Source organism: Leptinotarsa decemlineata, unplaced genomic scaffold, assembly GCF_025532065.1.
Source record: "Leptinotarsa decemlineata unplaced genomic scaffold, Ldec_3_MD MMD2_tig00004307_RagTag_RagTag, whole genome shotgun sequence".
NCBI lineage: Eukaryota > Metazoa > Arthropoda > Insecta > Coleoptera > Chrysomelidae > Leptinotarsa > Leptinotarsa decemlineata.
The window spans coordinates 18,507,192-18,530,755 of record NW_027412606.1 but is presented as its reverse complement, the minus strand read 5'-3'; the positions used below and the strand labels follow the sequence as shown (position 1 = coordinate 18,530,755).

At 37.3% G+C, this 23,564-nt stretch overlaps 2 protein-coding genes and 2 long non-coding RNA genes across 4 annotated transcripts in view; 3 read left to right on the top strand and 1 right to left on the bottom strand.

Moving 5' to 3' along the window:
- LOC111505504 (protein O-mannosyl-transferase TMTC1) overlaps nt 1-23,564 on the bottom strand; it is an 816,809-nt gene that overhangs the window by 240,820 nt on the left and 552,425 nt on the right. Inside the window, exon 6 of the mRNA XM_074179103.1 lies at nt 6,503-6,575. Coding sequence (XP_074035204.1) covers nt 6,503-6,575 — 73 coding nt within the window. The remainder of the gene's footprint in view (nt 1-6,502; nt 6,576-23,564) is intronic.
- LOC141483964 (uncharacterized) lies at nt 1,327-11,204 on the top strand. Its single transcript, XR_012466390.1, has 3 exons — nt 1,327-1,416; nt 1,491-1,706; nt 11,137-11,204. It is a non-coding gene; the product is annotated as an uncharacterized lncRNA (long non-coding RNA).
- Nucleotides 13,020-14,669, top strand: LOC141483961 (uncharacterized). Its single transcript, XR_012466388.1, has 2 exons — nt 13,020-14,172; nt 14,293-14,669. It is a non-coding gene; the product is annotated as an uncharacterized lncRNA (long non-coding RNA).
- Nucleotides 21,096-22,740, top strand: LOC141483960 (uncharacterized). The gene is made up of 3 exons (XM_074179101.1): nt 21,096-21,296; nt 21,360-21,902; nt 22,686-22,740. The coding sequence occupies exons 1-3, from the start codon at nt 21,145-21,147 to the stop codon at nt 22,738-22,740; spliced, it is 750 nt and encodes a 249-aa protein (XP_074035202.1). The 5' UTR covers nt 21,096-21,144.

Below are 23,564 nucleotides of genomic sequence, written 5' to 3'. Positions count from 1 at the left end.
TTCGCTATACTTCTATTTTGGCTACATTAATAATTTCGAAATTACTAAAATAGTTATTGTCGAAATTATGTTTTGCCCTGTATCTTCGAAATAAGGCGCCCTATCAAAAATAACCAAAGAACAAAATATCCAAAATATCCGAAATATTTTATTCCTCATATTGAATAAACAACCTGTGAAATTGAATGAAGTTTGAGTGATTGAGTTGATTATCAGATTCAATTCTGTTTTCGAAAATTTGCTTTCTTATAAGAAAAAAAAACTAAATAACATCACTCCAATGAATCGAAAATACTGTGTGCACTCAAATAATCATCAACCATATAAAAAGTGAATATCACTGGAGTTATTCTTCCTCTTGAAGATGATCACATGATGATCGAACTACGTGTCGAGGTGTTGAAATAACGGTTTGGTGTGGGGAAAAAACTCCACTAACATTTATTTCTATACCAAAGGTTCCAAACAGTGCATCACAAATAAATATGAAAAGTGTTCGATGAATTTTTTTATCATCATCAACTGTTTGAAACATATTCAGAAATCGTTCATATCCTAATAAATCATGGACATATACAAATAATAGTCTGATGATTTTCCTGTAGCTAGTAGAATCAAACTGTACGCAAGCAATTTCTAGAAGTCGAAATTGTATGCGTTATTACTTTGAGGTGAACATGAATGTTACCATTGTTGCAGATGCGAAATTTTGCCGGACATTTTCATATGCAAGAAAACATAAATTAGTGATACTTTCAACAAACTATCATCAACTCTCAAAAGTTTAATTGTAATGATTGCGAAATGACGTTATAGCTTCGATTCATCTCCGAGTTATTACATTGATGAGTTTTGTATAATGTAGATAAGTCTTATAAGTCTTGTTTTATGAAACTGAATGTTAACGAAAAGCACTGATTCAGTGGTTATTCACGAATTGTATGAAAATGGGAGAAGATGTGAAACTAACAAGAGAAAATTCAAGGTTTCGATACTTTCATCCTATATATTCGTATACATGATTTTTTGGAAACACACGATTCTGGTAGAGTCAATTCCAAGACTAGTGGAAATGTAAATGATAAATATAATGAGAATTCAGATATTGAGGTTGACGTTAGCAGTTTTCCGTTTGATATTAGACCTACAAGAATTGTAGATCCTCTGATGATAGATGTATAGGTGAACTGTACAAAAAATAAGCTGAATTTTCAAATTTTGCGGGCTACGTATATATTCAATTAGCAATTTTCAATTTTTTATGTTGGTAAACTTGTATCTAGTATGTACATACTGACAGCTTTCTAGCATTTTCAGTTTGTCAATCAAAGATATGAAAGTTAGAAGTGTTTTGCGTGTTCGGTGATTTTCTGCTCTCTAAAAAATGGATTAAAGGATTTTCATCAATTATGAAATGTATGAATGAAAATATGAAATAATTTCGTGGTATACATTGAAAATATATGAACTGAATTCAGATCTTTTTTCAGATAATGTTCATAACAATTGAAGGAGAGGTGCTGAAACACATTTAAATACCGCCAATTACAGTGGAAATCCCTACTTATCACAATCCAGTTCACGAAATGAGCATTTTTGTATGCCAACTGACCATTTGAATATCATGGAGGTCGGCTTGTATTTAATTTTATCAGTTTTATATCATTCACCTTTCACAGGAATTGGCGTATTCAGTTTTGAAAAAGGTAATTATATCTTTGAACTAGAAATTTTATATTCAGTGAATATCAGAATAACAATAAAAAAATTACAGATGAAAATACAAAACACAGATGAGTTTGTCCGACCCAAGTTCTCAATAGAAAGTTCACACGGTTTGGTGGGATAAAACACCAGTAATATTATTACTACACCAAAGGTTCCAAAGAGTGCATCACAAGAACACTCTCTATGACAATATTCATAGAACTTTCACAATACATTTCATTTGAGACATGTTTCACTACACAGTAGCTTCATAAGGTACTGATTTCGCGTCATACCTGTGCCATTAATGCAAGGTTGAAAATTCTACAATATCCAATAGTTTTATTTTGTTTCATCAGTTTGCATGTATTTAGTCGGTTAAGTTGAACAGATTATGATCCACCAGAATAATTTTGGTTCAAGATGAATACTTCGGGTTATGGTCTCCAATTGTTCGCACCTGTTGAAATCTATTGATGGTCATTGAGTTTGATGCACAAGGCAATTCAACAGCTCACTTTCGAATATTTTTCAACATATCAGTTATCATTGCAATCATATATTTTTATACCAGACCTGAGGTTTTTCGAAATACTTCTCGCTCGCCTCAATAGTGACTTTTTAGCAGTCACTAGCATTCCTATCCTATCAAGGCAGTACTGTTTGGTGGTTAGCAGCACGCTTTGACTTATGATGGACTTATGATGAATACATCGCAGTTTGGCGTCTACTCGCCGCACTGCGGGCGTGATAGGCCTGTTGGCAGCCCTGAAATCCATGACACATTGGATACGACATGCATGTTGTCTCGCCGACGTGATCTTAGCCTCCATCTTGTGTACACGTCGTTCAATCTGTCGAATCGCAATGCAGAGTTCCGTTCTGCCGATTCGGAAAGCGATTGGACGACGCTATACAAGACGGTGTTCATTTGCCAGATGTCAGCCTCATATGTGAGAACACTATGAACCACCGCATCCAAACAAGCCAGTTCTTGTTGCTTCAGGGACCTAATTCTGTGGAGCGCCCTGCGTGTTCTGATTGACTCTATTGATAGCACGATGCGAGTCTGATCAACAGCCATGCCAACGGGTGGTAGAAGTGTCACTCCTACCACTTCATTAGCAGGCTGGAAAGGAGGTATATTACCCTGCCGCCGAATATAGGATACGTGAACCCTAAGATTTTGGGTGGGAAAAGCGGAACGCTCCGGTTATGTTTCACATCACAGGTTATCAGAAACCAAGTTTTTCGTTCACCAGGTGGATAGCCCCGTGGACCCACGGCCCGAACCGTAGAGAAATTAGTGTTCTCCTCACCGGGTGCGCCTGGACTGCCGGTCCGATTTTGCACAAGTTGCTCGGGTAAGTGGTGGCACAACTCACCAAAGGCCCTATCCTCTGAAGCCCCGAAACATTCGAGAAAGCGCGCCAGCATTATCAACCAACGACCATGTCCCACACCGTGTGGTAAGTGATCATTGGGTCCGAGAACCATGTGCCCTGAGCAAGCGCAGTGAGCCAAGAATGACAGCCTTCTGCATTTGCCCGTCTAAGATTTCTGTCGATTCCAAGATTCGAGAGTAGAGAGTGCATCATCACACCAAGGACTCCAATAATCAGAACAACCATCTTGACAGAGTGGTCTGGATAGAGTATGCGGAGTTCGAAGAGAAAATATCGATATTTCATTCGTTTTTCCACCTCTTTTCGGACGACATTCATCTCGCCAAGAGCTGAAAACTCCACATTATTATTATTTTATTCCAACGGTATTTTGTGCTGGTCAGGCTCTATCCCCCGAAGCCCCGATACATTCTGTAGGGCGCGCCAGCATTATCATCCAACGACCACTCCCCATACCATCGGGTAAGTGATCCTTGGGTCCGAGAATTATGTGCTCTGAGCAAGCGCAGTGAGCCAAGAATGACAGCCTCCTGCATCTGTCCGGCTAAGATTTCTGCCTCAGTGCGCAAGCCGGTGTGATTTTGAGACTCGAAAGTAGAGAGGGCATCATTCTACCAAGGACTCCAATAATCAGAACAACCATCTTGACAGAGTGGTCTGGATAGAGTCTGCGGAGCTCGAAAAGAAAATCTCGATATTTCATCTGTTTCTCTTCCTCTTTTCAGACGATATTCGTTCCGCCCGGACCTGAAAACTCCACAACAAAAATCGCCTTGCTCTGGTGGTCGAAAAGAACTACATCAGGCTTATTAGCTTGCACTTCTCGTTCCCAACAGCGTAGAAAAACACCAGTGTCTCGTCAATACCGTAAGGGTGCCGTAGATGGTAATATAGCACTCTAAGGGCCGCGTTATGTCGATGGTTATAGGCCGAGACCGCATATGCTGGACATGCTGATAGCAAGTGCATGAGGATCTCCGGCGCCTTGCGGCAGGTCCTGCACCTTGTGTCAGGAACCTCTACACCCATAACGCGACTGCAGTAGACTAAGGTGTTGAAGACATCATCCTGGCAAGCCATGATGAACCTCTCATTTCCAACTTCAGCGTACTCGACCTTAGGCAAGCAAAAGTCAGGCGCTTTGATAAGCCAAGGTCTTCAATGCATTGATTCAACCTTGTGTTTCCGCAAAAGTGAGGTGATCTCTGCGGTTTTATATGAGCTTTTTACTGAACGGGTTCCAACTCGGTGACAGGGTTGTGGTCACTCACCTCGTTCAGTGTCACCGAGTTCATCAGCTGCTCGACAGCTGCCCTGAAGATGAATGCTACAATTCCTGCTCCCTCATGGTCACGGACCATGCAGAAAAGGGGATCTGAACTCCTGGCGACTTTACAGGCTATATCCAGTACATTTCTGTCATATAGACACTCCAAACTGAAGAGTCCACGGCCTCCCTGTTGTCTGGGAAAGTACAACCGTGGAACGGACGATTCGGAATGCGAACTTCTATAGATATGCATTCATTTTTCAGGTCTTTACGTCGAGTTGATACAGCTCCTCCGGAGTCCACTTCACTACTCCAAACGAGTAGAGTGAAATTGGAACGGCAAACATATTTGTTACAGCTACTTTGTTCTTCCTCAACAGTTCCTATGAACAGATCTGTCGAAGTTTGTGCTGACACTTGCCGTGAGAAGAGTTCTTCACTGCTGTTACCTCTTATGAGTGGCGTTGTTCTACTCCGAGGTAAGTATACGTCTCTCCGGCAACCAAATGGTGTAGGATGCTTCCACTACGTGCTGCACATCCTTTCCGTATTCCCCGCATCGTCCCTTTTTGAGATGGATCATTACATTTGTCTATCTCAAATTCCATACCGATAATATGCATCACCACCCTCAAGGGCTGATGGAGATCCTTCTCTCCAGAGGCATAATTCAATTCAATTCAATTCAATTCAAATATACTTTATTGTCTGAAGAATAAATTCTTTTTGACAAAGCCTTGTGCGAAATATAAATAACATATACAATAAATCACAAAAGTATCACAAAAGTAAAATCACTAAAAGTAAGTGATAACATGAACTGAAAAGAGACGTAAATAATAAAAACCTAATACATAAATACATAAAGTTTAATATCATCTATATAAACCAAATGGGTGACCTTGTGGCTCTCGTTTCCGGGGGTGCCATAGTTATTACTCTCGAGTATTGCTGAGCGCAACGGCAATAGTGAGATGTAGAAGAGAAGGGGACTGAGGGTATCATCCTGAAATACACCCTTTCTGAAAGTGACCCACCCTGTTTGGACTCTTGCTTGACCAGATGTTATGGTGGAGCGAGTTCGTCAAAGTGGTATCAGTTGTTCAAAGCATCTCACTATTTTGTCATGTACCGCAAGGCATCTGAGAAAATACAAGATGAGCTCATGCGATATTGTATCAAATGCCTAACGGTAGTCGATCCAGGCCATAGAGAGGTTACGCTTATCGTATCGAGTTCTACGTTTTACATCTATCGATGAGCAGGTTCTCCTTACATCCAGAGACTCCTCTCTTCGACCCTCTCTAGTATAGTAATATAGCACACTTAGGGCCGCGTAATGCCGATAAATATAGGTCGAGACATCATCTCACTATTTTGTCGGGTATTGAAAGACATCTGAGCAAATGCAAGATGAGCTCATGCGATATTGTATCAACTCCTTTGCGGTAATCGATCCAGGTCATAGAGAGGTTACGCTTATATTGTATCGAGTCCTGCGTTACACAGCTATCGATGAGCAGGTTAATTATACATCCAGCGACTCAACTGCGGTGAGTATTCTTGTGTTTAAGATGCTTGTTAACAACTTTTAACACAAATTCAAGCATGCGTTTGGTCTGTAATTCTTAGAAATCGACAAATCTCTGCTTTTGGGGATGAGAACGGCCCTCCCCTCGAAAAACCAATCAGGAATCGGCTGTTCTTCCTCCAGCCATGAGTTGAAAACTCTGGCCAGATGGCGGTGGGTGCTTGTTAGTTTTTTTCACCAATAAGTATCAAAACGATTAGGACCTGTAGCAGCAAAGTTATTATTATCAATATATAGAAATCGAGTGAATCAACTTTCCAACAGAATACAAAATTTAGTTTGATTCAGTATATGGCTATTGGGTTTTTCTGATATATTTCGATTAAATTTCAATAACTGTTTGTTAGAGCGTATGCCAATGTGATGTTCTCAAACAATATTCATGAATGTTCCATTCCCGATATAATTATTCATTGACGAGTAGTGAGCTCAAAGCTTCATCTGCAAGTACCTTCGCAGTATATAATAATTATATAAGTGGAATTTAACCACCTAGGAATATCGATAATAGTTAGATAGTCCACTTACCGATGTTAATGTCTTAGCGGCCTTATTCGCAAATCGAAGAGTTTCTGAATTCCATCTCATCTCAACGAGTGTTCTGAAACAAGTTGTATCTATAAAATTAATTGAAAATAAAATCAAACCAAAAAAATGAGAAATACTATCATAAAGTCACAAAAAGTTACAGTTTGGGTTCAATTAAAGAAATATCTTTGGTTGCACTTTTTGTGGAATTGGCCGCGGTGGTGTGCGCCTGACTCACGATCGGAAGACCGTGGGTTCGATTCCTGCCTCGACCAGATATTTTTCTCGAGAGAATTTATCTGGTTGAAGCTGGGCTGATTCTGCAACCATATTGAGATTCACACATTAAAAGGTAAGACCTCGTTAGTCCTTAGCTCGCACAAGTTTCTCAACTTCAGAGAGTTGTCGTTCGTATGAGGGCAACAGCTGATTAACGGAAAAACAGATTTTGAACAGATTCAAACTTGTTATATCGAAGAGTAAAAGCTATACAAACATGTGTCGTTGGCAATTTCTAATATTTCGAAATATACTGATGACGTAGACAATAACATTGTGTAAATGCTGTTTATTGAAGATTTTTTATAGTTTCATTTCTTTCACTCTACGGGAATAGTAGTTTTTATTTTCGATTTGTGAGTCGTAACCACCAAGTCGAATCAATAATTGTTTTGTTTGTGAAGTGGTTTTCTAAAAATACTCAATACTATAAAATACTTTTCTATCTTCTTCACTGCAGGATTCGTGTCTAAATCAAACTCAAAAAAGGGCCTTTGATGTACCCAAATTGAATCTGCGCAATTACGAAGTTATCGTATAGATTTCACTTCGTAACTGATGGCAGTGGTTGATGGCTGGAAATGAGAATTGGGAATTTTTCCCTTCAGAAAAGTCTATAATAGTCCGATATTCGAAAGCATTTCACAATATTTCAGTATAACCCGGAACATTCTGGAATGTCATGAAATTTCCGAAAATATTATGGACGTTCAAGGGCATCTGGAAGATCAACTCACTACTGCAAACTCTGAAAAAGCTACTGTTGACTATTTGTCCTTCAGTGAAAATGAAAAAGAGGTGAAAAATTAATGCTCAAAACACGAAACTTGATTTTTCGAGTTTTGTCAATCTCTCCTTTGGAAGTCTTTATCGATAAATATTCAATGGGAAATCGATGTGATTAGTAGAATTTGAAACCTCTGGTGTAAATTGATTCCATTCAAAACAAATTTTGTCTCCCGATGCATGTTTTGCTAACCAAAAAAACGTGAAATTGAAAATTTCATTCAATATCACTTCCTCGAAGTAGATGTTCGTATTCAATGGTCATATCTTGGATTTGGGTGAGAAAGTGTAATTTTTGCCGCACCGAGTAACCGAGGGGTATCAACCCATTTGAAAGAATTCTCATCAGGAAAATACGTTGTTGTATTGTTTCGTTTGAATTTGTACGAATTTTTCCGTACCCCGCTGCCGGCTTTAATATCTGTAAAGGGTTAAGCGACATTGTTTGACTTGGTGGAGTGATGAGTATTTCAATTAATTGACCGTTCCTACTGAATGTGGAAAACCGGGCCCAAAATCGCGCACGACTCTTTTCAATTTCTCGTCAATTTAATGTTCAATTTATTGTTTTCCGCTCATTTTTACTGTAAGTATGATTTGTAATGTTATTCAATGGCGAAACTATTCACCACTCATTAAATTATAGGCCCTGAAGAAGCTTCACATTAGCGAATGTGAAGCGTAATGGTTAAGTCAAGGTAATTTATTGAATCAATAACCTCCCTCTCAGTGGTGAATTTTATTGACGGGTTGATGGAATTGGCATATTCAATCAACTTGCCTAATTGCATATCTGCACCAGTAAAACAGACTAAGATATCATCTACTTATCTATACCAGTACAAACAACTGTTAGTAGCTTTATGATTATTATGGATTTCATACTCACTACATGTAAAGATTTTTCGTCAAACTGGAAATGATTTTGAGATAGACAAGTGGGAAGTAAATCTAAAATGTTCTGTTTTATCAGTGAATTCACGTAGTTTTTGTCTGAGAGACACTCAACTAGTCCAATTGTTTCAATTGGCGGAATACTGGGAATTGCAGGATGATGCAAATGTATCAGAATTAGATGTAGGTGAGGTATTAGAATCAATGTTCACTATAACCTCAAATCTAAAACAATATTATCAAATTTCTTCGAAAGATTCAATTGATTGAGGGTATTTACAGGGGCCTCAGTTTTAGAAGTTTTCAATGAATTTTGGCGAAAATATCTTAATCGTTTCATGTTAAACTCTACAAAATGAACTCTGTCTAGTTATGATGGATCAACAATGAAGCCGATAGGTTATATCTATGTAAATAATACTCATAAGGAAATTACAAATTCCATCGAATTGTTTATAATTGACCAAGGCGGACCACCACCATTGGGTCGAAATTTTCGCAATTCATTTTAGCTTTTGATTAGTAATTTGAATGAAACGTAATTGGAGAAAGTTGAAAATATGAAAATAGTACTTGCGAAAAAATTTCCTAAAGTCTTTCCATCTTCTTTAGGTGTGATAACGGTAGCACCATACATTTGGAGTTAAAAAAATGAACACAGCCAAAGTTTTTCAAACATCGGCCTTTGCCTTTTGTGATGCGTGAAGGCGTTGAACAATAATTATAGCGACTTTTGGATGGTGGTATTCTGAGTCCAGTATATTTTCACATGTGAAATTGATTTTACATATTTTATAATATTTCAGTTATTAGATTTACCACACTAATTACATTAGGACACATTGTAAAATCAATTTAAGACACTAAAGACGCATTTGCCTAGAACAGGTATCTATGGTATAGATAAGGATAGCTTTGTAGGTATGATTAGTTAGATCTTCCTCTTGAAGATGATCACTTAATGATCGAAACACGTGTCGAGGTGCTAAAATAACGGTTTGGTGTTGAGAAAAAACTCCAATAATATTCTTTAATGATTGTAATGTTTAGGATTTGATTGTGCTAATAACGTGTTTTTTTCTGATTGTTTCGGTCGTTACTTGATGATGGAGTCCATAGTAATTTCATGAACTAACCTTACATTTTGATTTCCACAAACTTAATTTTTGAAAAATAACACATGTTTCGCTCACACAGTAGTTTCTTCGTTGTGAATAACATACGAGTACCTACGTGTAGTTTTTAAAGAAATATCTCTCATCAAAATTATAATATTTAAGAAACTTTTTTTTCAATTAGCAGTGATTTATCAATCAAAATATTTTCAAACAGTACTCCAGAAGTGGCATGAGTATGGAAAAATCTGCCAGAATATGTAAAAGACAAACAATAATTAAAATTGGAATATTTTGGAAATTTCCATTTTTGAATGAATTTTTCTATAGCTATACCACTTTTTTCACACATTCTGAAATGCTACACACTGCTAGTTTTGATAAAACTATTTTCAGAATATAGATATATTAGATTGAAAAACAAGTATGTTTAAGTTTATCTTCAAAATGAAATATTTCACTGTGTGTTTCTATACAAATTGTATTCAGAACATCAGATTATGTGAATGATGAATGATTATTTCACTCTAAAAACTTCAGGTGTGAAAGAATGTGAAAAAATTGTTCATACAAACGTTTCAAATTATTGATTTTTTTCCGTTGGAGATATGGCATTTCCTTGATCATTTTTATGCTGTTAATAATGTTCTTTGTTTCTAGCGTTCCTAACAGGGTTTTTTCTGCTTTAGGTGGTAACTGGAAAATTTCAATTACCAGATAAAATATAATCGATATTCCATTTTTGAACAAAATAAATCGTATTACAGAAATTTCAATGAGAGTCCATTTCAAGGGTTGAGTTATTCGTAGCAGTATTTATTTTAATGAGTTGTTTCTTTAATGGTAGATACTGGTTTTTTTATCCCATACTGTTACTGTCGGCTAAATTGCAATGGAATATTTTGTTGCGATGACACTGAATCAAAATATTAGAAAAGAGATAAAATGCCAATCAGAACATCAGTTCGTACCTACTATTCATTATATGGATTAGAAAAACAGTAATCTATCTTTCGATTGGCGATAACCATATATGATTTAGTAAGGGTGGCTGGGCACCAGGAATTGTCGAGTGTAGGTACAAAATTGAAATCTAGTGAAATCACCCATTATTGTTTTCATTTATTTATTATATGTGTTATTGCTCACCTGAATAAAGATGTAAATCGTAATCGATTCGAATAGTGAACTGTATTGCTCTTGGGTTTCAAGTCTGAATATTTATGTGTCGAATTATCCCTTTGTTTATTTTTTTAAAAAAATATTTATTTACTATATTGGAAGTAGTGAAAAAGAAAGTAATTCACATCATGAAATCATGAAACATCAACAAAAAAAAACTGGCGCTCCGGGGCGACTTGATTGATTCCAGTGGCGCATAATATACTGTTTCAATAGCAGGAAAACTAGAAAAATACCTGTCTGTTTATTGAATATTCATATCATTCAAGATTTTTCAGATTTCTCCATTATTCAGTATTTATCAGATTCGTCCAAATTTGTTTATATTCATAAGTAATATGCTTATAGTTTTGAATTGATGAAATATTTTCTTTCCAGAATAACAATAAAAAGACGATAGGAGACAGAAAACTTGAAGAAATTGATGGCAGATTGAGTGATTTAAGGAATTATTACTGAATACAAAATATTCTCTCATTTCAAAATGTATTACTATTTCAACTTTCATTATATGTTTTATATAATTTATACTTTTCATACTTCCATGCGTTGAGGTAGATAACACATCCTTACATATCCTGAGAATTAAATGATTGGAACGAGAAAATAACTTCTTAAAAAGAATTCATTTTACAAACTAGAGATGACTGTCTCTTATGGAAGCTACAAACAGAATGATAATTAATTAATTGTTAACTGGATGCTAATTACATGTCGAGATAAGAGATTCCTGGAATATCTCTTAGTCAGCCGAATCTCCGTGTGAATGGCCGTGTCATGGGAACTATGACTGCGTAACTCATTTCCTCTCAGGCCGAAAAAATAATGAAATTATTTTGGCGGCTTGGAACCATATCTTCGTCATTGGTATTTTCTTCTTTTTGGGATGTTTTGAAGCAAAGTATCCCAATATACAAGTTTCAATCCAATTTTTATTGAAAGCTGCCAATATCAGGACAAATATTGTGAAAAAACGCCAAAAATGGTATTGTTATTTTCGGAGAATTGAGAATTGGTTTCAATCGGTCCACTATATTGTTGATTTCGTAGAGTTCTCCAAAATTTAGTCTCGAAAAATATTGTGTTTCATATTGTAACATTTTTTTTATTGAATTTGAATGCTAATAATACTTGTTTGTTATTCCCTGTAAAGTTTATTTTCTTAACTCATTTTCGTGCCTTTATATTTTCCAATTCGGTAGCGCCATCTGAAAACGAGTAACTGTCCTTCCAAATCGTTGATAGCAATTGACCGTACCCTCATTAGGTACGTTCTAGGTTCCCTGCTTTTAATTGTCACCTCACAAACCACAAGAGGAGACTAAATCATCTGTCGGTAACAAATAAGACAGATGGGTATCCGCGGCTAAGCTAAACAGTGGAGACGGGAGTGGGTTAAACAACTTAGCAAATTTCAAATAGATCTTAATGGGCGCCAGGTAAATTTAATCCTCCAGATACCCTAAGTAACTCACAATATCAATAACTTACCAAATAATATTGGAAATAAAAGATAAAAATCCCCAATATGATTTATTCAGTAATCCTAACTTACATGGATTAACCAACAACGCTTCTAAGACAACAATGAGATACTCACACTACTACGCGATGTTCAAATGTCAATACAAGAGCGCGGTGTATATAACCACGAATTCAATCAACCGTAAATTACGGTAGTAACGACGCTCAAAAAAAAACTACAATACGTCGAGTAAAACTACCACGAAAATTGAGTAGGTGGAATCGTAAATACTAGTGTCGGATGGTAAGACAAACTCGTTTGCGTCGCGTGAGCTCAGGCGTAGGCGCATCGGTGTCAATCAGCAATCGTGAAAGGAAGAATATACCTCAATTTCCGTTTCACAAATATCTATATCAATCAGGTATCAATTAACAACTCTTAATCAATAAACGATAAACAACACTATATCAACAGGTATCAATAAACATAAGGGCAAACAATTATTTAAATATCTCAGTATAGCACAAATTTTCAAATAAATCAATTATAACTTGCGTGCTCCTTTTGGGCCACCTGGTATATGGTGTTAGGCTACCCCGTAGTTCGACGGAGATGGATCACCCTGTAGCATTGGTGGATCACCCTGTAGTACGGCGGAGATGGATCACCCTGTAGCACCACCAAGATAGATCACCCTGTAGGGCACGACAAGCTGGACCAGTAATGGATCACCAAATAAGATCCAGAAAGACAAATAAAACTTAAGAAGAAGAAAAAAAAAAAAGGAGAAGAAAAAAAAGGAAAGAAGGAAAAAAACCCTACGGAAGAAAATTCTCAATCAGAATCAGATAGCAACAAGGTGAGATTCAACCCCCATTCAATAGGACTATTTGACTAATCAATACCCCTGGTATATTTTCATTAAGCAAAGTAGCAAGATAACAAGAGTATATTTTTGGGTGCCCTGTATAACCATATGACCCGTAAAAATCAAGAAAATTGAATGAGTGTTGAAACCTCTCTTCAATACTAATATTCAGTTGAGATATAACGATGGAATCAGAAATTACTAAAATAATCAAAAACACATTCAATGGTAAAACTCTTACCCTGGCCAAGGGGTTTTCTATACGCTTCTTCGTGTGCGGTGTTCTGCACGGAAGTCCTGCTGGGACTTGATGAGTGACTGAGGGCCTTCTGTTTCTTATGAATCTAGAGACGAGAAACGAAGGTTGTAGAATTGAAGAGGTGATATCATAGCTAAGACCACATGAGAGATGCGACAGTGATTCAGACATACCTAATTTCGGAAATCCTTCCACCTGGCACGAGTTCGGTAACCACCACAAATCCTCAAAAGAGCTTAAGTTTCAGACTGCAAATATCCACACCAAAATGACCAATCAATCTTCCACTATACAATCCTGACTTGTAGAAATAATCCCCGTGAAGGATGGCACAAATACAACCAAATATATCCTACAATCAGTCTGATGGTACGTTGAACTCCGAACCAAGCTCATCGAGAGCTAACTTCCGAATACTAAGGAGACTGCCACATCTGACAGCTAACCAGTTGTTGCCACAGTGCGTCCAATCTACACTACAAGCACCAAGGGGGCGCTGTGCACAACATCATAAATCTAACAATTCCTCCACAGCCACTTGATACATCATCAACAAGTCCATGACCCATCAAAACTCCTTCTCAAAGCAATGCAACCCTTAAACAACCCTTGACAACTTGAGTAACCGATCAATCCCTCACCCGTGAACAACTGTAGAACTAGTTCGGTGTAAGTCGACGGAACGACACTACGAAAGTTCGGCGGATGTCAGCCAACAGCTGTCTCTTAACCTTGTATTAGAATGTATACAAAAATATTGTTCCAACCTATTTTCAACTATTTACCAATCCTTATTCATGCGATGGAATAGAAACATATAAGGTAAGTCGCCACATCCTTCCCTTTCAGTACAAATATTAGAGCATTCATATTATGCAGAATATTTACCGAAAATATCAAACAGTATTCAGAAACCCAGAGCTAACTAATATTGTTTTTCAGGCGATATGACTCTAATATGTAGTAATCCTTCTGGAAGTGATGAATAACAATCTATGCAAGAAATATTCTTGGGAAGGTATAGAGAATAAGGCAGACAACGGCTGAAAAATGATAGGCGAAGTAAACTGAGAAACAAACAATAACAACTATTTCAACCTAGCGAGGAATTTCGGATCTCCAACGTCGATTGGCAATAGGAGAATGCGTAAGTACTGGTCAAAGCAGTTAGTCAGGGAGCATACATTTATTCTTGTACATTTCAGGTATGGTTTTCTATGGAACGGAAGATTCCCATTACTATGATGTTAAATGAATAAAATCTACTTGTAACTTAATTACATTGTTAATATCCGTTGAATAAAGATCTTAAAAGGTAACGTAGTGTTTTGAAAGGTCACATAAGAGCAGGTTGATCTAGTGCTAAATTGAAACGTAACATAATCATATGTGACACCTAGGTGTGGGTGATCGCACTCGCAGGAAAATAGTACTGCAGGAATCGTGAATGAATGATATTCATTTCGCGAAGTTTTCTTAGGAGAGTGTTGTAATTCGATGGAACTGTGAGAGGAAGGCGAAAATCATCTATTTTTGTAGTGTGTTTCAAAATGAACAGTAGTTGTTTACAGCTGATTCTCGGCCTCCTCCCACCACTATGATGTAATAATTGCTTTTTTTATTGGTTGTTGTTTGGTGAAGTCAAGGTGATGTGACCTTGAAGGGTGTGGTGTATGGATCGTTTAGAATTTTTTCCCGGTTCTAATCCTCCCCCCACCAATATGACGTGTTATTTGCTTTTTTTATTGTGCAGTGAAGTCAAGGCGTTGTGACCTTGAAGTGTCTGGTGCATGGATCGTTCATATTTTTTTTTCATATGAGATTTTGTGTGTGTATGTGTGTGTGTGTGTGTAAGAGAATGCACGGTACAGGGTTTCATCATGTGCTTGTTTGTCTATGTACAAACATACGTCTGCATACTTCGAAGATCCTCCAAGTAATAAATGCTCCATCGGTGTGAGGGCACCAAGTTAGTAGTGGAGTGACGTCACAGCAATAACCGTTCAACGGCTAGAGAGCGACATGTTCACTCCACGACGTGTGGCAGAGTAATGCGTATTCATCGGTCTGCCCTCACCTCTCCCGAAGCGATGAAGGTTGTGACGCAACGCATTGTTCTAGCCCCGCTATCGATGGTGACACCACGGCAGCCGAGGACCCTCTGCCTAACGTCTACCCTCTCCGAGACCGCAACGACCACTGCTTGCTCGTATATCGACATCTGTTATCGCATTCAGTTGGGAGGTAATCTTGGCGCATGTAGTTGAGAAGTGGGGTTGGCTATGACGTCTTGACGGGTCCTATCAGAGTGTATTTAAGAAGCGTACGAGTGTTGGCTATGTCAGTTTACATCAAGTGAGTTAGTGAGAACTATTATATAAAATGTATTCCTGTGACTGTGGTAAATCTTTCACTCGTAGTGATAATCTTCGTCGGCATCAGCTCCAGAGTTGCCAAGGAGGGCCTGCAGTGAAACGGGTGAGAGTGGATAATGCAACACCTATGTATACGTGCAATTGTTGTAATGTGACAATTCTTATGACCCAAGTGAATACTCACCGAAGAACCATGAGTCATAAAAATAATGCATGTGTTCAATTGTCTGACGGTGTTCAAATTATAACGAATGCATTCAATTGCCGCATTGCTACATACAGGGTGGAGAGTTCGATTGTAACCAGTGACTACATGTCATTTTTCAATGAGATTAGGCAGAAGGTCATTGAATTACTGGAATCAGCCATCAGGATCCATAAAAGCATCAAGGTGAATATGGAAGTTTTTGGGAATTATATTCTTCAGACTGATGATTCGAGGGACACGAAGTCATTTAATTCCCAAAATAAAATAGTGGACCAATCTTCAGATTTGAATGCTGTTTTTGATGGATTCCGTGATGTAATTGTGGCTCAAACGACTGAGTTCCAGGATCGTGACTCAGGTATTTATTTTTTAAAAATTTCAATAAGATTGAATAATAATATTTTTTTTTTTATAATTCAGGTTGGACTTGTGAAAAAATATTGTTTCTCGAGGTCAACATTAATAAATACAGTCCACTGGAAGGACGTTCATATGTGAAGCTGCCTCAATGTATTCAATGGAAGAGAGCTGTTGTGAATGTTCGTAATGAAGATCAATCTTGCTTTGCTTGGGCTATAACATCAGCATTATATCCTGCAGATAGTCGAGTGTCCGAACTTACGTCATATCCACATTTTTCCACTGTTTTAGATGTCACAGGTATGGATTTTCCGGTTAAAGGTAATAATAAGAGTATTGAAAGATTCGAAGATAGGAATGATATTTCAATTAATGTTTACGGTTTAGAGAGTACATTTGAGAAGGGTAAAATGAAGTATGAAGTGATTGGTCCATTGCGATACTCACAGAGAAGACTCCGGAGACATGTCAATTTGTTGTTTATAACTGATGACTCCGGTAATGGTCACTATTGTTGGATCAAAGATCTTTCAAGATTAGTTTCTAATCAACTATCAGCTCATAGACAGAAAAAATATTTTTGTGACGGATGTTTGATATATTTTTCTGATGAGAGATTGATTTTACGTCATAATATGTATGATTGTAATCACATTAGTACCACAACACCAACTACTAATTTAAAGATCAATAAACATGGTAGAATGGTTGCGGAAAATAAACTAATGTTTGAAAACTTTGAGAGACAAATGAGGGTGCCATTTGTAGTGTATGCTGATTTTGTATCAGTGCTTGAACCGATTCATGTGAATGAGCCAAATCCTGAAAGTTCATACACGATTAAAACATTCAAACATGCCCCATATTCATTTGCTTATTTGATAAAGTCTTCATATGATGATGATTTGTCAAAATTTGTCACATATAGGGGTGTAGATGCAGCTCAGAAATTTGTGAGTAGCATTGAAGATGATTTGGAAGAGATACATGAAAATCATCTCAGAAACCCTAAACCAATGGATACACAAACTGTCGAAGAAGAAGAACAGTTTGCTGCAGCCAGAACTTGTGGTATATGTAATAAAGCATTTACTGATGGTGAAGTCAAAGTAAGAGATCATTGTCATGTCACAGGAAAGAAAATATCACATGCCGCTCACTCGAAATGTAATTTAAATTTCAAAATACCAAACTTCATACCTATCATTTTTCATAATTTAAGTGGTTATGATTGTCATTTATTCATAAAAGAATTGTATAGGAATAAAGAGAAAGTTGATGTTATCCCGCAAACTAAAGAGAAATATATATCTTTCACGAAGCATCTCTTTATACACAGCTATACCGATAAAGATGGTGTGGTTAGGAAGAATTATCTCAAGTGAGATTTATCGATAGTTATAAATTTATGACTAATTCGTTGGAGAAGTTGGGTGCAAACTTGACCTCCGATCAATGTTTGGAAATGCACAAACATTTCCCACAAATTGAGAAATTCAATTTGATGAGACAGAATGGTGTATTTCCATATAGTTTTGTTGATGACATCGACAAATTGAATTATTCATTACTTCCGACAAAAAATCAGTTTTATGACACACTCAATTGTGAACATATATCGGAAACTGATTATGATAGGGCTAGAAATGTTTGGAATTTATTCGAGTGTCAGAATTTGGGGGAATACTCTGATTTGTATTTGAAGTCGGATGTATTGCTACTATGTGATATTTTTGAAAACTTCCGCACAACAAGTTTAGAGATATATAACTTAGATCCGGCACAATATTACACTGCACCTGGATTATCATGGGATGCCATGTTGAAGTTCACTAATGTTGAATTGGAATTACTAACTGACATTGATATGATTTACTTTTTTCAAAAAGGTATACGAGGTGGAATTAGTCAATGTAGCGAGAGGAAACATATAGCAAATAATAGATTTTTACCGAATTATAATCCCAATGAACCTTCCACATTCATTACATATTTAGATGCAACAAATCTATACGGTCACAGTATGTCACAACCTCTACCAACAAGTGAATTTACATGGTTGACACCAAATGAAATTCTTAATCTTGATGTGATGGATGTGAGTACTGATAGTCCGTATGAGTATGTATTTGAAGTGGACATTCATTATCCACAAGAGTTGCATGATGAACATTCTGATCTTCATTTTTAGTTGAAAGATTAATATCACCTCGTACACAATCGAAAATTCCCAAATTGATTCCAAATTTGAATAATAAAAGAAAATGTATTGTTCATTATATAAATTTACAGCAAGCTATCGAAAATGATTTGATTGTGATGAAAACACATAGAGTATTGAAATTCAAACAATCATGTTGGATGAAACCCTATATAGATCTTGATACTGAAATGCGTAATAGGTGAAACAACAATTCTGTTGAAGATTTCTATGAACTAATGAATAATGCGGTATATGGAAAGACAATGGAGAATGTAGATAATCGAATTGATGTTAGACTCGTTACACATTGGGAAAATATAAAGAAAAATATAGGTGCCAGCACTCTCATAGCCAAACCAAATTTCAAAAATTGTTCAATTTTCACTGATAATTTCGTTGCCATTCAATTGGGTAGAGTGAAGGTTCATTACGATAAACCATTATATTTGGGATTTTCCATATTAGAATTATCTAAAACAGTTATGTATGATTTTTTCTATGGATGCATCAAACAACACTTTGATGAAAATGTCTCTTTACTTTACACAGATACCGACTCGCTCATTCTTAAAGTAAACACAGAAAATTTTTATGAATTCATAAAAACTAACATAAGTAGATTTGATACATCCAATAACAGTATAGTTAACCAATTCAATATTCCAGTAACAAGTTCAGTCTAGGGTAACTTCAAAGATGAATTTCCAAATGATCCAATCATGAGTTTTTATGGTACAGGTGCTGAAGCATATTATGTGAAATCTGTTGATGGTGAATTTAAGAAAGCCAAAGGGGTTAAACGATCGGTAATAAATAATGAATTGACATGCGAAGATTATCAAAAAATCGTCGAACAAGGTGGTATGATATTCAGAAAGATGAATTCATTTAGAAGCGTGTTGCATGATATGTATACTGAATTGAAAAATAAAGTTGCATTATCATATCACGACGATAAACGATTTATCATTCCGAATACTACCCACACTCTTCCTTGGGGTCATAATGATATTGAATTTTATGAAAACGAACCAAATGAGAACATTCGTTGGATAAGTAATATTATTCAACAATCACAATCTCAGGAGACTCCATTGGATCAATTGATTAATTTATTATCTGCCGAGATCAATGATTGAAATATCATTCAATATCTTCAAAACCGGAAAATTCAATATTGATATTTATGTAGCCATTTATAATTAATAATATATGACAGAAGTAATGTGATATTAATGTATTATGTATGTATGTATATGTATTACTGTAATGAATATAAAATGATTAAAATTTTATTTGTATTATTTCTATTTCCCTAATCAATTACTGTAATATATAGTATAATGTAAATGACAGAAATATCAGTTTGAAGAGAATCATCGTAGAGTGCACAATGTCTAAAACAATCGATAAGTTTGGTAGAAAAAGAAAATGGGGTGGTAATGTCATTCGAGGTCCTCCCGTGAATGGTTTTAAATTAACAAAAGATGGTCATTATGACATGCAAAGGAAAATATTGAAAAATACAAGTGAACCAATTGACAAGAGTGATTGTGTAACTGTATCATATCTTGAGGGAGAAATTAATGGAGCAAAGGAAGTTATACTTCTAGCCCTACAAGCTGCAATACAATCCACAATAGGCAATATTGCTCGGGACGCCCAGCAAGCATTTGACGATAAAATTGCAGAGGCTCGGATAACTTTCACTCGTCATTTGTCATTTGACAAACTTACAAGTGATGTAGACATAAAAATGTCTGACATAACAGCGTCTACAAATAAAAAATTTGATGCTATGTCAAACATAACAGGGACTACAATGAAAAAGTATGATGTACTGGAACAGAGAGTTGAAGTATTGGAGAAAAACCATAAAGAAGTTTTGGAGAGAAACTATAAAGTCAGGCCATCATCATCAGGTGGACTGGGATATCCAGGACTGAACATTGATTCAAATCATAGAATAATACAACCAAAACCAAAACCAACTGATGATGTATTAATGGAACCAATATGGTGAATGTATTCCCTCGTTAGGTTAGGTTAATAGTTACGTTAAGTTAGCTGCATAGTTACGTTAGGTTAGGTGTTAGGTTATTATTCCCTCGTTAGGTTAGGTTAATAGTTACGTTAGGTTAGCTGCATACTTACGTTAGGTTAGGTGTTAGGTTAATAGTTACTGTAGGTTAGGATAGGATCATAAATATGTTAGGTTAGGTGTTAGGTTTGCCAGCCCAGAACTTGTGGATCAACTGTGGCTTGAAGATCATCAAATCGCTCCACCAAATATCATCGTGGTGGTTGATTCTCCCGAACCTGACATCATCATTATAGATGATGTCATTATAGAAAATGGAAACAGTTAATCATTATCTTTGGATATCTTTGGAACATTATTTTAATAATGTTGATAAAAATTCGTATCATAAAGAAATTTTAAGCAATGTACATTCGGATAAGTAACGAAGGGAAAGGTTGTATAGGTAGGCGATCGCGAAGCAATCGCTTCGCGGCCTGGGGCGCTCAACATCCACCACTTGCATCCGGGGCGCGTTTTTTGCGACGCCCAGCCCCTCCCCTCCCCGAAGCCCCGCCCCCCCCCGACTCCCAACATTTGCGCATGTACACCCCTACCCTCAACGCGCATGTGCGCTCCCACCATTTTCCCACCACTCACGCATCGAAGTCGATACCCTCCGGAGAGCACTCCACAACATTCAGTTCGAGAAGTCATCTCATCGAGAGCAGTCCACTCCACAACAAGGCAGTACCTTCCAACGACCAACTTGATATTTGAGTAAATAAATTAAGAATGTTATTTTTTATATCAACTAACTTTGTATTATTTTTTCTTTTTCAGAATGGCAACCAATACACAGGAGGTGAATAATGCTGTGGCGTCTATTCTGCCGGTGTCCGCTGACCAGGAGGAGGCAGCATCTTCGGGAGCGGTGCCGGGTGACCAGGCAACCACTTCGCGTTCGCGAGTTAGGTGCAGATCTGCTGGCCCTGACTTATTCGAGGAGGAGGAGGAAGTCAGGCCTGTGAAGAAGGTTTGCCAACGACCTGCAGCGAAGGTTGGTCCTATTTCTAAGTACCGAGCTACTTGCAATAGGACTAATCCTTATGCAGGTAGTTGGTCAACCTCTAGTAAGAGGGCCTCCACACCACCACCACCAGCAGCAGCAGTGGAAACTCCGAGGATTCCTTCTCCGGAGTTGGTGATATTGTCTCCGTTGGTGACGCGACTACCACCGCTGCCAGCGACACCGGCGGATCCTGAGGTGTTGGTGCCACAACCTATCGGAGAGGTTAGTGAAAAGTTGAGTGTTTTTCTGCAGAGATGTAAGGAAGCAGAACGAGCTTTCCGATCTAGCGAGGCCGCGTTGGTTACCATGAACCGGCAAATGGCTGAAATGGATAACCGACTTAGGGAACTCCAAAAAGAAATGGCCGAAATACATCGGAATTATGCATCTCTGCAGGAAAGGTGTAAAGCAGAGACCTCTTCGATAGAGCTGTACAAAAAATTAGTGACAATTATGGACACTTTTTTGTGGATAAAGTGTAAATATAAGATTAGTTTTAGGTTAGTTAGGAATATTTAATTATGGTAGTTTTAAGTTTATATTTGTAATTTTAGGAACCAAAAAAAATAAAATAAAAAAAAAGTGAAATAAAGGGTGTACATTGTTTTGGTTTGGTACACATTGAACAATGCGATCGTTGGAGCATTTTTCTTCACTTCCTCTTATTATTATTATTTTTTTTTTAATTCAATTCCAAGTTTTTCTAGACAAATACCTCACATCAATTTTTGTGTTCTCTAATCACTTGTAAATAATTTCATGTGAAGAAAATTTAAAAAATAAAAAATAGACATGTTTCATAGTGAAATCGACAAGTATATTTCATTTGTATTTTATCCATTCAAGTATCTCTTTCATTGAATATGTCTTATGTCACTTTGCAATTTACCCCTACTCATTGAATATGTCTTATGTCACATTGCAATTTACCCCTACTCAATGTCCCACTCCTCTCCCACTCCCTCTCAAAAGTATAAAAGTAGGAATCATCTGATGAAACATTCAGTTGATCAGCTAGCATCGAGATGGAACCTGATTCAACTACTGAGCCCTATAGTGTCCCGGTGCCTCAGATGCCTTACTATGCATCTATACAGGAAGGATTCGTGGACTCCACAACGGCACCTCATGACATTCCCTTCGAATTCATGAATAATGACTATAGGGTGCAGGTTCAGCATGTCACTGGGAGTGATGAAGCTGACCTATCGGACGGGGATTATCCGGATCCCTACCAATGGGATGACGAATGGGGTGACCCACCACCTGGAGACACCACAGATGATGATGACGACGACGACTCTGGCGACGATGCTGATGACGAGCTTGACGTTAGACGTCCTCCACCATCCCCTATCCTCATCGAGGATAGTCCTCCGCCATCCCCAATCCTGATCGATGATGATGTCCTCAATTCCGATGATGACATATAATCATCTACTCGTCCATCCTTTCCTTCCACGGAGTACACACTTTTTGGTTGGTGTACACGAGGCACTGCGAGGCTGGGGCAGTGTCTTCCTCCCTTCCTCTCCCTTCCTCTCCCTCTTATTAGTTTTTTTTTTCATAATAATGCCTAAGATTTTCTCCTAATAATCGCTCAGAGTTTCATTCTTGATGTTCTCGAATCTCAAACACTGTTCTACATTTACACTTCACCCCCTCCGTTTCATTTCTTCCAATATAAATATAGCAACAATCCCAGTTCTATATCATTCTTCTACAATGTCGAGTACAGGACCCATCCAAGTACATGAAATAAATTCAACGTCTGATCATTTGAGTACAACCTTCGCTCAATTTCTGCAGCGAATCTATGATCTTCCTGATGATTTCGCAGAACGAGTGGAACAAGGTATTCAGGACGACATAGATGCTGTTGACGATAACAATGCGGATGATGTGATTAGTATATCATCTGATTCAGATGATTATGACGACGACGACATCATGAGTATATCATCTGATTCAGATGA